Here is a 16785-nt window from a genome sequence, read left to right as displayed (position 1 = left end):
TAATTTAAAAAATTAATATCTTAATATTAATACTTATTTATTACATTTTCATGTTTTCAAAAAAAAACCACCATAAAAGCCTCATATTAATTATTGCTTTTTTCTTTTTTTTAAATTTTAATTTATTTTATTTTTATAAAAACTTTAATTTTAATTTTAATTTTTATTCAAATTTTTAAAATTAAAAATAAAAAAATTTTTTTTTTTTTTTTCTTTAAATTATTTTCTTTCCTCAACATATAAAATTTTTCATATCATATTCCTTAATAATAATCAAAAAAAAATGAATAATCCTTTAATTAATTTTACCTTATATTTAATTTTATTCTCTTTTATGTTTTGCTCTATTGGCAAAGCAATTGTATTTTTAAAAAATTTTTATAATAATAATAATCATAATAATAATAATAACAATTATAATAATAATAGAAATAATAATATATTAAAATTATTAGGAAAACCAATAGAATTTATAATATCAATAGCAAAAAAAATAGTTATACCATTAGCAAAAAAAATAATAATAGTAATAATAATAGTTATTGCAATTAGAATTGCATTATCAATAGTAACAATAATACCAATAACAATAGTAATGGTAATAGTATTAACAATAGTAATAGCCATTGTAATAGCAATAGTAATGGCAAAAATGATAATAAATATTGTACTATCAATAGTAAAAACAATAGTACTAGCATTAGTAATAATAATGACAATAATAATAATATTGTTATTATTTTAGAAAAAAAAAAAAAATATACCTTAACTAGACTTCTATCCCACATATTGGGACTTAGTAAAATTTTTAGATGCCCTCAATTTTAGTATATTAGATAATATGTAACCGATATCATTCCTGGACAAACTCCAAATGCAATATCAAATGTATATAATTTTTTTATAGAGTAAGTTAATTATAATTTATATTCTAATATTGTTTTTATTTTTCTTAAGATCCTCGTTACTAACTTATTTTTATTTTAGTTATTAGAAAATATTTATCAACATTAGAACTAGAAACATACTTTAGTTTATCAATATGATAATTTTAAAAAAAAAAAAAAAAAAATATTAATAAAAATAATCATAATAATAAATAGCTTTAATATATAACCATAATAATAATAATAAAAGATTCAGCTTTATAAAAACCAGCTTTAAAATAAATTCACCCAATGAAACTATTCAATCAAATCATTTATTTGATTAACATTAATTCTATCAAATTTTCTCTGGCCAAGTAAATATGGTAGAACATCGATCGAATAATATTAGATGAATAAAATATTTATTTTCCTTTTTAAGTTTGGTATTGAAAGCAAAATACAGGAAATTATACAACTGTCAAACAACTACTATTCAGTCACCATGCCATCTTTTGTTTATGTCAACAGATTATTACTGGGTTATTATATCATATAAAAATTTTATACGAAATTATTTTCAACTTCATCAGACCGATCGAAAATATTTTCAATATTAAAATAAATAAAATTTTTAAATAAAAAACTTCATAGTTACCTATCATTATTCTAATAACTAAATTATTTATATATTTAATATATAAATTTTAATAATTAATAGTTTTTATAATTAAATTAAATTAAAAAAAATTAATTATTTTAATAAATACACACACCGCATTTTTCATTTTTAAGAAATTTTATTTATTTTTTTTTTTTTTTAAGATATTTATAGATTTATCAATAAATCCAATAAAAACGAATAATTTTTTTAAAAAAAAGAAAAAAATTTAATAATAAAATTATTATTATTATTATTATTATTAATAATAATTTTTTTTTAAAAAATTTAATAATTTTTTCAATTTTTTTATTTTATTTTTTTCGATCACACACAGCAAACACATAAATAATTTTAATAATGTAAACTATAGCACTTACAATCAATAATAATAATAATTTTAACATTTCTGAAATATGTTTAAAACCTTTTGAGAACAAGTAAGTAAATTAATACATTATTTTAAAACAACAACAACAACAAACCCATATACATATAGAAAGTGGCATCGTTGAAGAAATATAAAAAATAGACGCAGAATCACTGACATAGAAACAGAATTACTAATATAAATTAAATTAACTTTTATTAAATATTTATATAGTTTAAAGCTATGTTTGACAAATGCACAGCGAACCTATTAAAAGAGATCGTATACAAATATTAATAAATCCCAATCCATCCACGAACTATTGCTCAATAATAATAATAATAATCTCAAAATTTATTTTATAAATTTAAAATATGACCCCAAGAATTTAGTATCTGATAGAATTCCGCTCATCACACTTAGACATATTTAATTCAACTTGACTATATTGTAAAAAAAATAATACAAATGATCCACCACAATTAATTGATATTGCCTTATTCTCATATAGTATTACTTCACCCTGCTGGAATCTCAACTTTATAAACTTATAATCTGACTTACCAAGTACTAGAACTGTTCAAGTATATAGAGGTTGTAGATATGAAATTAAAAACAAATGTACAGCACCTACAGATTGATACTATACTGTGCTAATAATGTAACTTAATTAAATCAAATATGCAAGATCTAAAATAGTTCAAGATAACCACTACAATTATATTTGTGCCAAAAGAGTCAAAAAACTCAAGCTCAAGGTTCAAATTTCAGTATACACTAGCAGCTAATAGACTTTGATTGATAATAATTAGATCTCCTCAAACTTCTGAAATCAAAGAACCATAATGATAATCTGTTGATAGTGGTAAATGCAGAAGAGACACTGATATTTAAATAAGTAGTATTACATGGTTTCCAAACAAAACCATAAGTACCAAATTAAATTTTTCAAAAAACAATCGAGTATATTTAACTATTGAATCAAATAAATTTAGTAATATAGAACAGAACAATATTTAGAATTACCTCAACATTAGTCATCTGTAAAAAAAATATCAATAAAAAATAAAACAAAGATGAAATAAAGAACTCAATTTATTATATATACATATTCAAAATTAAGTGACAACAATAATAATCAAGACAATAAAAAAAGTCCAGGAAATAAAAATATGGGTGAATTTGAAACAGAAAGCTCAACTATTTATTAATACTGGTGTTTTTCGTTAAAAGGCTGAAACCCTAAATTTAGAATTTATAAATAAATGTTAGACACTCACATATTAATTATATAATAATTAATATATAATATATATATATAATTGGGTTTTTTAGCCTATAAAGCTTTTCCCATAAAAAGTAATACAATGGCTTCTTGCAAAGTGTTTCATAAAAATTTCTTTTAACCGAAATTTTTATTTTAATTTTTTTTAATTTTTTTAATTTTTTTTCAAAAATAATTCGACAAAAATAAAAGGCATAAAAATTCATAAAGAAAGATGATTATCAATATAGTTTTAACCCAAAAAGTATTTATTATTTGTTTGTTTGTTTGTTTTGGTTGTTTATATGTTTTCCAGATAGAAGATCACCCACTCTTTTACAATAAACCAACATTAGAAAATTTTTTTATCATTAAAAGTTTTTTATATTAAATAAAATATTGTTTTCTTTATTTTTTTTAATCAATAATAATAATGTTGATTTATTACCCAGTAATTTTATACTTTAAAAAGAAAAATAAACTTTTAATAATATATAAAATTAATTTCAAATATTTAAAAAAAATGTTAAATTATTCATTTATATTGTCCAAAAATAACTAGATTGTAATTTTGGTGATTAAAAACCACACTATCATTTTTTTAAAAAAATTTCTTTGATCATGCGATTTAGTATGGGCTGGGTAATGTATTTTTGTTTTACTAGAACATCCAATGTATTTTTGAAAAAAAAAAAATTAAAAATTAAAAAAAATAAAAAATAAAAAATATAAAAAAAAAAAATTTGTAAATTACAAAACCTATGTGGACAATTTAGAAATAAATAAATAAGATACCTTTTTTTTATTTTTATTGTTTTACAAGGTTTTTACAATATTTTTTAAATTTTTGATTTATTTAAAAATTAAGATCAAACACTCTTTAAAAAAAAAAATTTTATTATTTTTTAAAAAATTTCACACATTAATATTTTTTTTTGTTATAATAATATTAAAAATAGAGATAATAATTAAATAATGAATAATAAAAGGTCTATTGAAGCTTTAGATGATGATAATAATAAAAATAAAAAAAATAAAAAAAATCATTCTGATGATGAAAACAAACCAAAGCAAATTATATCATATTTCAATAGTGATTTTGATAAAGAATATAATGAATTCATAAAAAAAGATTATAATAAATTAAAAAGAGAAGATATTAAAGAATTTGCAAATAAAATTGGTATCAATAGTATTGGTAAAAAATGTGTTATTTACAAAAGAGTTTCAGAGTTTTTTGGGGCACAACAAACATTAGCAATTGAAAAACAAGAAAAAGAATCAATCAATTCATTCAATAAAGATACGGCACAACTAAAATTTAAGGATATCGCGCCACATGAAACTTTATTCTGGGCAATTTTTAGAAATAAAGTAATTTTCAAGAATATATTTTCAAATTTTATATTCAGTAGATCATTCAGCTATGAAAGACTTAACTCTCTCAATTTTATATTAGATAGATACACAAATGGTGAAGCAATTTTAAAAGATAAAGTGAAAAGTGCTCAAAATTTACAATTAATTTTAAATTACAATTATACTTATGAAATAAAAACCATATGTGAAACTATAATCAAAGATACACCATCCAATAGATCTTTCTATCAACAACTATTTTCAAACTATTCAAAAACAATTAAAATTATTGAGTTTTTTAAAATGGCATTTCAAACATCAAATATCACAGTATTAAAAGAACTAAACCACTATTTACAAACTCGAGAAAGCTTTTCGGACATAGATGTACATTACATACAAACTTATCAATCTATTAAAATGATAAAATATTTAAACTCAGTTGGTTTTAGAACAAGAATTAAAAGAAACTATTATCATGATAATAAATGCTTTTTTTTTCGTTTTTCATTTGACATATCAAGTCTTAAAAATTTAAATCAACTCATTAAAACAGTCGAATGCTTACCATTACTTTATGAAAAAATAGAGAATAGTCAAATGGAGAAAATCAAAACATTAAAAAAACTATCATCAAAACTATTTACACAAGAACAATTAAAATCAACTTTAAACCAACTCTTAATGGAGAATAATTGTTTCAATAATAATAATATGGAAATTATTACAAGTTTATCATTTTTAAATAATAATAATAATCATGATGATATGATTAGTTTTTTTTCAATTAAAAAAATTATTTTAAAATACATAAAACTATTCTTTCAAATAATACAACAACATTTACCACCAGAATACTATATTTTCTCAAGTGATAAACAATTATTTTTAGAAAAATTGAGAAAAAATAAGTTTTTATATGAAATATTATTTAAATACACAATCACCGATTATCAACTCTATTTAGAAGCATCCAATCTACTTTTAGAAGAAAAATATTGTTCTGGATCTAGTTTATTTATTTTTTTAAAGCTCACACTCGCGAGAAATAATTTGGAATTAATTCGAGTGATATTTGATCAACATATTAAAATATTTAATAGTTTTTTTCCACTATATAATATTAAAAGAGATACTATTACCATATTAAATAGTATTCAATCAACAGAGGTATTAGACTACTTTTACAACAACCACCAAAGCATTGCTTTGTTTAGAGGGGAGCATAACTACTTTTGCTTTTTTGTATCAAATAAAACAATTCTTAAACATTATGAAGAGTTAATGGTCAAGTTAGGAAGGAGTTTTTTTGTTCATAATTTAGATTTTTGGGTAAATAAAGATTTTGCAATAGGATTTGAAGTATTTTATAGAACAGACAAAAACCCAATTGTTTATAACACTCGAGACTTTCATACTCCCGTTATTAATCCTTTTTGCCAAAGATTGAAATCAGAAGATCAAGTTGACACTACCATAAAATATTTCAAATCAAAAAGTTATATTTTAATTTATTCACTAGATTTAAAAATAATCAATTTTTATAACTTAAAAGTATTTCAATGGCTACTCGAACATGCTCAATTACCATTACCAAATGAAATTATTGGAAATCAAAAAATTCAATTACATATAAACTTCATTAATAATAAAAATCAAAAACTGCAACCTCACCAACAAAGAGATATCAAATTTAATAAACAAACATTGTTAATTGAAGTATCTTCTGTTACTTACATTTCTTTACTTTATATTTTTGGCAGATACGAAACTATATTTCAAATAAAAAATCTATCACTAGTACTTTTTCAGAATTTTAAATTTTCAACAGAATTTATAGATCAATTATTAAATAATCTTTTAATTACCAAAACAATTAAAATATACGAAATAAAACTCTGTGAAATAATTATGAATTTAATAAATGAAGGTAACACAGCAGCAATTAAAATAATTTCATTAAAATATCCTCAAATAATTACAAAACATTCACCATTAAATCCAAATGGTATTTTTAAAAATTCAAAAAAACTTTTAAGAGAATCAATAAAAAGGGATCATGTGGAAATTTCAGAAATTTTATTTTATTATATTTCAATAAACAATAAAGAATTTGAAAGATACATAAAAAATTCATCAGATAGGGAACTTTTTGATTTTAAACTAAACTAAAAAAACTTTATAAATAAAGATAATTTTAATATAAAATATTTATTTTATTTTATTTTTTCATAATTAAAAACCTATATAATTAAAATTAAATGCCACAAAAAACAATAAAAAAAGCAAATATTTACAAAGATCGATCGATTTTAATTTTAAAGTAAAAAATAATCTTTTTTTTTAGAAACTTTATTTTAATTTTAATATTAATAAGAGCAGCTACCATCAAAGTCTTGCTGAAAAGAAAAAAATTGTGCTGTTATTTTGGGTCAACCAGCAAATTTTATAAAATGAATAAAAATGAATAATTTTTTTAAAAAAAAGCTAAAAAAAGAGATAATTTTTGTTAAAAAAATCGAAAAATGAATACGATAACGATAATAGGTAAAAAGTGAGGATAACGATAATTTTTAATCTCTAGTCTTGTAGGCTTGTTATTATACCGCTTCTTTTAATTTTATAATTATTTGAGTGGGTGTTGTACTACAATCCTTTATTTTTTTTTACTATATTATACTGGCCTGCTTTCACATTTTCGAACTTGTTTTGGTACATGGTTTGCTAATGGTTTCATTATTGCTCTTTGTAGATTTGAAAATGTTTATAAAAATAAAATATTTAATTTTTTGATAATATTTAATATATAAAAAAAATAAAAAAGGAAAGAGTGGTTTGTGTGTGGTTGTGATTATTTGTAACTGTTAATATTATTGCTTATTTAAAAAAAAAAAAAATTCTTTTAAAAGATAGAAAATAACCCCCAGCTTTAAAGCAAAATAAAATTTAATATAAAAATTATTAATAGAACCAAAATAAATTTCTGATGGTGGAAAAAGGAATGATATAATTAATGGCTAAAATTAGAAATTGGTTCTTATAAAAAAAACAAACCTTTCTTTTTTGGAATATTGTTTACATTTTAGATTAAATTTAAATAAAAAAATATAAAAACAATTGTTTAAAAAAAAAAAAATTTTTAAACCCATAATTTTTTTTTTCAAATAAAATTTTTTTTTTTTTTAATTATTTTTTTATAATTTTTTTTTTTTTTTTCATGTTGATTTTTTTTAATAATTTTTTAATATTTTTTTTTTTTTTAAACAAATCCATATAAACCACCCCTTTATAAAATTCATATATAATCCTTTATTTCTATATATATCTTTTTTTATTTATTTATTTATTTATTATTTATTTATTTATTATTTATCTTTGTAAAATTAAAAATTTGTATATAAAAATAAAACACTAAAAAAAAATAAAATAAAGATGTCATTTCAATTTGATCAAAACTTACAACAACAGGTCGATCAATTTTTAGGAGATGTCGATGATTTTATAACAAACAAAAATGGTTCAGCTGTCGAAAAATTAATTGGATTACTTGGTAGCGAAGAAAAATCAATTCAATATAACTCTATGGCCATGTTAGCATTTGCCAATCAAGCACCAAACAACAAAGATGTCTCACGTGAAAATGGTCTCTTAAAGATTTTCCTTGACTATTGCCATCCATCTAAAATCATCACTGTTTTACCAATGGTCAAAAATGCCTCAATGGGTTTAATGTTTTTAGCCAATCATTGTATGTATATTTAGCAAAAAAAAAAAAAAAAAAAAAAAAAAATTTTTATCACAATGTAAAAATTTAAATTTTTTATTGTGCACATTAAATTATTTCTTATTTATTAATATATTTTTTTTTTTCTAGCCGATGTAAATAAACAAGCTATTGCAGATTTAAATGGTATTGATACAATTTTCGAATTATTACGTGACTTATTGGTTATGATTAAATCACCACCAGAAGATGTTAAAAAAGAAGATATTGTATCAACCCTTTCACAAACTTTAAATTTGGTTATTATTTTAGCCTCATTACAAGGAAATAGAGAAAAGATGGGTACTGTTGCAAACTTTTTAGTTTTAAATTCACTTCTCTCATATGAAAATCCATCAAGTTTAGATCTTCAATTACAAATTCAAGAAAAAGCATTATCTGCTACTAATAATATTTGTATACATAGTAAGTAAAAAATTTTTTCTTTTTTTTTTTATTTATTTATTTTACTAATTTTTATTATTTTTTTTTAAACAGAGGAAAATAAAGAAAATTGTAGAGTCGCAGGTGTAGTTGAAAGTGTTTTTAAATTATTCTATTCAACTAAACCATCAATTCAAGATGGTGCATTAAGAATGATTTATAATATGACAATTGTAGATGCAAGTAGAGAAGCTATCAGACGTTGTAAAGGTTTAGAAACTTTAGTATCAATGTTAAAAGATCAACCAGAGGCAGTTTCGTTACTCTCATTAAAAGCCCTCTCAAATATGTTTGTTGATAGACAAACTATTGAATACTCTGTTAATAATCAAGATGCTATTCTTGTTCCAATCTATAATGTTTTCCCACCAGCATATGGCCAAGGTTGCAGTGATAACTTATTAGATCAAGTTTTAACTGTTGTTCAAAATTTAGTATCCGAAGAAAACTTAATTGAAAATGTCGCTAGATCTGGTATCATTACTAAAATTGTCCCAGCAGTCAAAGGTATGCCATTAACAAACACCACCCATCAATCAATTTTAGTTAAAGCTTCATGCATTCTTTCCGGTTTAATTACAATCGAAGAGGTTCAACAAGCAGCCGTCGAAAATGGTCTTATTACCCTTTTAGTTGAAATGATTCAATTACCATCTGCCGAAGTCAGAAGAGAATGTGCTCGTGCACTTGCCAATGCCACTCCATACTATGATGATGTTAGAGCTGAAATTGGTAAACAAGGTGGTGTCAAATTATGTGTTGAACTTCTCTTACAAAGTGATAAAGAATTGGTTAAACAAGCTGCTCGTTCTTTAGTAAATTTAGCTCGTAATACCCACAATGAAGAAGCCCTCTTTGAATCTAAAGGTCTCGAACATTCAATTCGTTTAATTAATCTCCCAGAAAAAGACTTAAAGATGCTTGGTACTAAATTATTGGTAAATTTATCATTAAATGAAGCTGCTCGTATTGCTTTTTGTCAAAAAGGTGGTCTTTCCATTGTTACCACCCTTTTGGTTTCACAAGATCCAGAACTTCAACTTCAAGGTACCAAAATTGCAACAAATCTTGCTATCTCTGGTAGAAATCGTAAGATTATGAATGAACAAGCTCCAGAACTTATTCCATCATTAAAAGCATTGGCCTCATCAGCTGTTGCCGATATTAAACTTCAATCTGAAGTTGCTCTTAACAATTTATCTTTCCCATACGAACAATCTTATGAAGGTTTAGATCAAATGGAAGATGCTATGCCAATTTTCATGCAATCACAATACGAAAGAGATGATGAAGATGAAGAAGATGACGATGAAGAAGCTGATGCTCGTAAGAGACAAGAAGAAGAAGAAATTAGAATTGCTGCTGAAAAAGAAGTCGAAGAAAGAAAACGTATTATGCAAGAAGAGGTTAAAAGAATTGAAGAACGTCGTAGACAAGAACAAGAAAAGAGAGTTCAAGAAGAACAAGCTAGAAAACAAAGAGAGGAAGAAGCAGAGAAATTAAGAAAGGCTCAAGAAGAAATGGAAAAATTAAGAATAGAAGAGGAAGCCAAAGAAAAAGCTGAACAAGAAAGAAAGAGAATTGAAGAACAAAAAGAAAAGGAAAGACTTGAACAAGAACGTATTAAATTACTCGATGAACAACAAAAACAAAAAGAAGCAGAAGAGAGTAAGAGACGTGAAGCTGAAGCCAAAGCTCAAGAAGAAGAACGTGTCAGAAAACAAAAAGAAGAGGAAGAACGTATTAGAAAACAAAAAGAAGAAGAGGAACGTATCAAGAAAGAAAAAGAAGCTGAAGCTGAAAGACTTCGTCTTGAAGAGGAGGAACGTCTCAAGAAAGAAAGAGAAGTTGAAGAAGCCAGAATGAGAGCTCTTGAAGAAGAACAACTCAGAAAGATGGAAGCCGAAATTAAACAACGTGAAGAGGATATCCGTCGTCAAAAGATTGAAGAAGAAGAACGTAGAAAACGTGAAGAGCAAGAAAGAAAACTTAAAGATCAACAAGATAAAGCTTCACAAGAATCTGCTCGTCTCGCTCAAGAAGCCTCGAGAGCACAAAAGAGAACCCATATCGTTCAAGAAATCATGCAAGTTGAAGTTAACTATGTTAAGAATCTTCTTTTAATCGTTCGTAAATTCTTACAACCACTTAACCAAATTGCCACCTCTAAGCGTCCAGTTGTTACCGCTGAACGTATTGCTCAAATTTTCTCAACCATCGAAAACATTCAAAATCACAATGCTATTTTCTCTGATGGTCTTACCTCCAGAATTAAGAGATGGTTAGCCGATAACAAGAAAGATCACTTAATCATTGGTGATATCTTCCAAAAGATTGGTGGTTTTATGAATGACTACAGTAAATACATTAACAACTACAACAACTCCATCAAACTCTACAACGAAACCAGAAAAGCAAATCCACAATTTGCCGCTTTCATTAAAAAAGTCGAATCAGATCCTGAACTCAACGATAAAGAATTAGAAAATCTTTTAATTACACCAGTTCAACAATTACCTCGTTATATTATGTTGGTTCAAGATCTTATTCGTAACACTAGCGAAGACCATCCAGATTTCAAACCACTCACTGAAGCTCTTGAAAAAATTAAACATATCACCACCATCATCAATGAAAAGAAAAGAGATGCTGAAGATGCCTTTGCTATGCTTCAAATCCATCAAACCCTTCATGGTAAAGTACCAAATAACTTTGTTGCTCCACATCGTAAATTCATTCGTGAAGGTGCTATTCATTTCGGTTCATCAAGTGGCTCATTCAAAGATAAAGAACCAATTGTTTTCCTCTTTAATGATATGGTTATGATGACAATCAAACATCCAAACAGACCAAACGAATATAAATATCGTTACTCAACATTTTTAACCCCATCTACTACAATTGAAGATTTACCAAGTGTTAACAATGGTTTCATTATTAAATCTGGTCAATGGTGGTCATTCAGTTGCCCAACTCCAAAAGATAAGGAAAATTGGGTCGAAGCTATTAAAAAATCATTAGCCAATCTTCCAAAAGAAGCTTTAAAAGCTCAAACTCCATCAAAAAAATAATTTAATCAAAAATAATAAGTAAAAAAAAAGTTTTAATTACTTTTTTTTTTTTTCTAATATATATTCATTTTTTTAAAAAAATAAATAAAAATTTTTTGTAATAATAATAATAAAATAATTTAAAAATATAAATGTTTTTTATTTATTTATTTGTTTATTTGTTTATTTGTTTATACAAGAAATGAAGTTTTATAATTAAACTTTTTACAAAATAATACTAAATCATTATTTAATTTTAAAAAGTTTTCTAAATTATTATTATTACCGTCGTAATTGTTGTTTTTTTGATTTATTAAATAACAATTATATAAATTAATGGCAAGTAATTTTTTACTATTGTTTATATAATTATTTAATGATTTAACTAAGTGATTGGTTGAAAAATTGCAGCTATTTGAAAAATCCAATTTGTAAATATAATCATTGTTGGAGAGTGCTTCAAACATTTTGCCCGTTTGGTGAACAGTGAAGTTATTATTTGATAAATCTATTCCTTTTAATGTTGTACTCTTTAGGAATATCATATATATACTTGAATTAATATCTGAAATATTATTATTTCTTATTGATAAGTATTCGATTTTTGTTTTTGATGGTTCACAGAGTAAATTTGATAAACTGATTAATAAAGATTCATCTATACAGCCATCAGTAAGTTCTAATTGGGTTAAAGTTGGGTGTTTGATTAATGATTGAAAGAAGCCTTCTGAAATAATCTTTAATTTGCTAATGCTTAAAGAGGTAATGGTTTGATTGAAGGAAAACACATTTGAAAAAAGTCTTGAAATTGTACTTGAAAGTGGTAACCCTATATCCCCAGAAATGCTGAGTTTTCTAATGGTTTTATTATTTTTTAAATTATCACAAAATGTAATAATATTTTCCATTGGTTCATTTTCCATAAAGTGTAAAGGAGAATCTATATATTCAATGGATGGTTGATTAATCACCATATTAAATCTTTCCAAATATAATTTGGCACCTGATATTTTAAAAGATGAAAAGTTCTTCTCTAGTAAGTGGTCAATTGAAAGGTTACCATGACTATCGATCTTCAAATTAAAGTTCTGGACTTTAGACTTGATTAAAGCGCCTAGGAAAACCATTGGATTTGAGCAATAACAAAATGAATTTAGTGATACTGTTTTTAAATTTATTGATTTTAATAATGTTTCTGCTACACTCTCTAAAGGAAATGTAATTTTATTTGATGATTTTATTTTTAAACTTTCTAGATAAAAACTTGATGGTTGCAATTCTACAAAAAATGTATCTGATAATAAAAATTTAATTTGTTTTATACTTGAAATATTTTTTATTAGTTCTCTTATTGATGATATTATTTTATAATAACTATCATTATTATTATTATTACTATTGTTATTGTTACTATAAATTATTAAATTATTGTCTAAATCTTTAAAAATTAATTTAGTTATTCCATTTAAAATTGAAAAATAGTTGTTATTACGATGAGTGTAAATCATATTGTTGCTTGTAAAATAGTGGTTAAAACGGTCTAATCTTTTTTGGCCCTCTTGTTGCTCGTGAATAATTATTAATCTTTTTTCTAAATACTCTAAACTTTTGAAATCATTTACTACAAAATGGTTAACTAATTTCTTTATTACACTAAACCACAATTTACAAACCAATGCCAATTGGTATTTCCATTTTCCTTCTTCTCTTTCTTCTTTTATACAGTAGTGGATAATTTCTTTATAAATTATTTTTGATGTAATTTTTTTCATTTTATAAAATATTTATATATATAAATTTATATTTAAAAAAAATTATATATTAAATTATAAATAAATAAATATGTATAAAATTTATTTGTTATGAAAAAGTGTTTTTATTTATTAGTGAATTTTTATTTAATTTAATTTTAATTTTAAATTTAAATTTTTTTTTTAATTTAATTTAATTTTTGTTTTTTTGTAAAAAAATTTTTAAATTTAAATTTTTTTTAATAGATTTTATTGTGTTGGTGTGGTAAAAAAATTATATTCACAGTCCCACACATAACAACATAGAGAATTCTAATTTTACAAAAATAATTCAAATAAAAAATCATTATTGAATCATCCTCGAAATAGAAACACCATTAGATCCCAACAAAAAAATTGTAAAAAAATAAATTATGATAACCTCATTAACATTGTTTTATTTTTTTTTTTGTATTTTATAATAAAAAAAATTTTATTTAAAAAATAAATAATAAAAAATAAAAAATATAATATAAAAAATAAAAATTAAAAATAAAAATAAAAAATAAAAAATAAAATAACTGCCCCCATTTTTAATAAATATCTTTTATTTAATCAAAATTAAATTTATTGATATCTTCAATGTATTAAATTTGTTGACTTGATCGATTGATGATTTAATTTCTCTGGCTAAAATTTAAACAATTCACCATTATTATTTATATTTTGGCTATTATAATCTATATGGTCAGCAACATTATAATTTGGTAATTTTTGTTCAGAACTTTCTTTTCTCTTTGAACCAGTAACTTCGATTTCAAAGATTAAATTGGAACCGCTTGGAATACTAGAGTTTTCTTTTTCACCATAACCCAATTCAGAAGGAATGGCCAAAACTCTTTTAATACCTTTTCTCATACCGATGACACCAAGGTCCCAACCTTTAATAACTCTTCCTACACCAACTTCAAAACGAAATTGAGTTCCTGATGAAATATTAGAATCAAATGAACTTCCAACTTTGTTGTTATTTTCGAGCCAACCTGAATATTTTATTGAAACATTACTCTGAATTATTATTATCACTAGTGATAAAAAATTAAAGCAACAATATTAATATTTATACAATAGAAATAGTATTGATTTATATAACTTTAAAAAACTAAGGTACCTACAACTTAAATAAATGAATTGGATAACTAATATAAACCTCAGCTTGATTTGGGTTGGTAGTATTTATATTATTCTTTTTCAGACATTGTACTTGTATTTTTAAATAATGATCCAAGTTTTTGTAAAATAACTGTATTTCTATTCCTCTTCAAAAAAATTCACAGTTTTAATGTAATCAAAATAAAAAAAGCTCTATAAAATTGAAACCATAAAGAGTTTAAGATTGATTAGTATTTTATTTATCTGTTTATTTAAATAGAATAACAAAAAATAAAATAAATTTATTATTTATTTTTAAAAAAAAAAAAATAATTGAGGATTTTGTGTTGGTTTTTTCTTTTTTTTTCAAGAAACAATTTAAAAAAATACAAGAAATGATTATTTTTATTTCAATTTATTTTATGGTTTTATTTATTTTCAATATAAATATAGTATTATTGATTTCAAAAAGATTATTATTGTTATAATATTCCAACATTTTTTTTAAAAACATCTCTAACTAGATCTATACAATTTTAAATTTTTGCATTAAAATGAAAAAAATTTAGTTGGAAAAGATAATGATATTCCTAAAAAATAAATTTTATTTTTCTTTAAACCTGGTATTTTAAAAAATCAAATATATTTAAATTTCCTACCTTTTATTTTCAATGTAAAAAATCAAAAATATATAAATTTCCCACCTTTTATTTTCCATGTAAAAATCAAATTAAATTTTAAAAAAAAATATAAAAAAAATTATGCATAAAAATAAAAATTTCATTGTTAAAATAAACCAAAAATGAAATTAATAATTTGTGTATTTATTTTATTTATTTCTCATTGCTTGGGGAAACAACTGTCCAACCAATATGTTAATTTACAAGTTTTCAGTGATTCTCAATGTCAAAATAGCTCAGACTATGGTGTAGGTTATTCCATTACAACCGATTATTGTGTCTCCATTGATGACTATCGAAGTTATGTTTTTACAGCTGATAAAAACAAAGTTTCATGGAATATGTATGTTAACAATTTCAAAGATCAATGCTCTATTCAAGTTGGGCTTCAAGAAACTTTCGAAATTAACTCTTGCATTCCATCCTCGGAAATATTTTTTGATGGCACCGTTGTAGCAAACAAACAGAGATTTTACCTCAAATTAACAACAAGCTCTACTCCTTATATACCAATTAGCTCAGGATCTATTGTTAAAACATTCATGGGTAACTATACTTGTGACTCTGATAATATTTTAATCGTCCAATATTTTATTAGTGGCACCACATTCGCCAAATTGTCTCAAGGCTATTTAACCTACTATTGTGATATTAATAAAAAGCCATATTCTGTTAACTGTCAAAGAAATGGTCAATGCTCCCAACCAGAATCATTAAGCTCAAATTGTAACTTAATCTCCCAATTCTATAATGCTACCTCTGACTCTAGTCCCCAATCTGACTCTGACTCCTCAACACCATACACTACAACCTATAGCTCCACATCAAACAGTTTCCCTACAGGCCAAAGTTGTGAGTCTGGATCTTGCAACCCATCTGGTGTTATTACCAGTGCCAGTTGCGAATCTGGGTCTTGCAACCCAACAGGTGTTTATACTAGCGCCAGTTGCGAATCTGGGTCTTGCAACCCAACAGGTGTTATTACCAGTGCCAGTTGCGAATCTGGGTCTTGCAACCCAACAGGTGTTTATACTAGTGCCAGTTGCGAATCTGGATCTTGCAACCCAACAGGTGTTTATACTGGTGCCAGTTGCGAATCTGGATCTTGCTCAGTTACCGCTAATCCAAGCTCTGGAACATCATCCTCCACATCAAGATATACAAATGACTTTGAATCTAAAGGTGGTAGAAAAGATACAAACAGCCCAATTATAATACATGAAAACACAAAACAACATCTACAAAAACCACAACAACCAAAATACGTTAGAACCGAGTTCCACTCATCAACCTACTGTATCTAAAACTGTTAAAAAAAAAATAAACTTCATCATTATAAATTTTTAAAATAGTAGTTATTTTAAAACTTTATCAAATATAAAAAAAAAAAAACAGATAAAATATAAAAAATAAATAATTAATTTAATTTAAACTATTTACAAAATT

At 23.9% G+C, this 16785-nt stretch overlaps 5 protein-coding genes across 5 annotated transcripts; 3 read left to right on the top strand and 2 right to left on the bottom strand.

Moving 5' to 3' along the window:
- Positions 1-4136: 4136 nt before the first annotated feature.
- On the top strand, positions 4137-6692 carry DICPUDRAFT_82847 (uncharacterized protein; the record flags this gene model as incomplete). Its single annotated transcript, XM_003292183.1, has 1 exon — positions 4137-6692. One exon carries the CDS (start codon positions 4137-4139, stop codon positions 6690-6692), a length of 2556 nt encoding a protein of 851 aa, XP_003292231.1.
- A 1260-nt stretch (positions 6693-7952) lies between these two features.
- DICPUDRAFT_156926 (uncharacterized protein) lies at positions 7953-11798 on the top strand (the record flags this gene model as incomplete). Its single annotated transcript, XM_003292182.1, has 3 exons — positions 7953-8268; positions 8395-8709; positions 8782-11798. 3 exons carry the CDS (start codon positions 7953-7955, stop codon positions 11796-11798), a joined length of 3648 nt encoding a protein of 1215 aa, XP_003292230.1.
- Positions 11799-12073: 275 nt separating this feature from the next.
- Positions 12074-13546, bottom strand: DICPUDRAFT_5960 (uncharacterized protein; the record flags this gene model as incomplete). The annotated part of the gene is made up of 1 exon (XM_003292176.1): positions 12074-13546. A coding segment is annotated over one exon (1473 nt), but the record flags the coding sequence as incomplete, so codon positions are not given.
- Positions 13547-14284: 738 nt separating this feature from the next.
- DICPUDRAFT_13138 (uncharacterized protein) lies at positions 14285-14572 on the bottom strand (the record flags this gene model as incomplete). The annotated part of the gene is made up of 1 exon (XM_003292175.1): positions 14285-14572. A coding segment is annotated over one exon (288 nt), but the record flags the coding sequence as incomplete, so codon positions are not given.
- An 889-nt stretch (positions 14573-15461) lies between these two features.
- DICPUDRAFT_82844 (uncharacterized protein) lies at positions 15462-16643 on the top strand (the record flags this gene model as incomplete). The annotated part of the gene is made up of 1 exon (XM_003292181.1): positions 15462-16643. The coding sequence occupies one exon, from the start codon at positions 15462-15464 to the stop codon at positions 16641-16643; it is 1182 nt and encodes a 393-aa protein (XP_003292229.1).
- Between the last annotated feature and the right edge of the window lie 142 nt (positions 16644-16785).

Source organism: Dictyostelium purpureum (assembly GCF_000190715.1).
Source record: "Dictyostelium purpureum unplaced genomic scaffold DICPUscaffold_327, whole genome shotgun sequence".
In the NCBI taxonomy this organism is placed as follows: domain Eukaryota; phylum Evosea; class Eumycetozoa; order Dictyosteliales; family Dictyosteliaceae; genus Dictyostelium; species Dictyostelium purpureum.
Note: the sequence above shows the minus strand (reverse complement) of the source record. Positions and strands in the feature narration are given on the sequence as shown.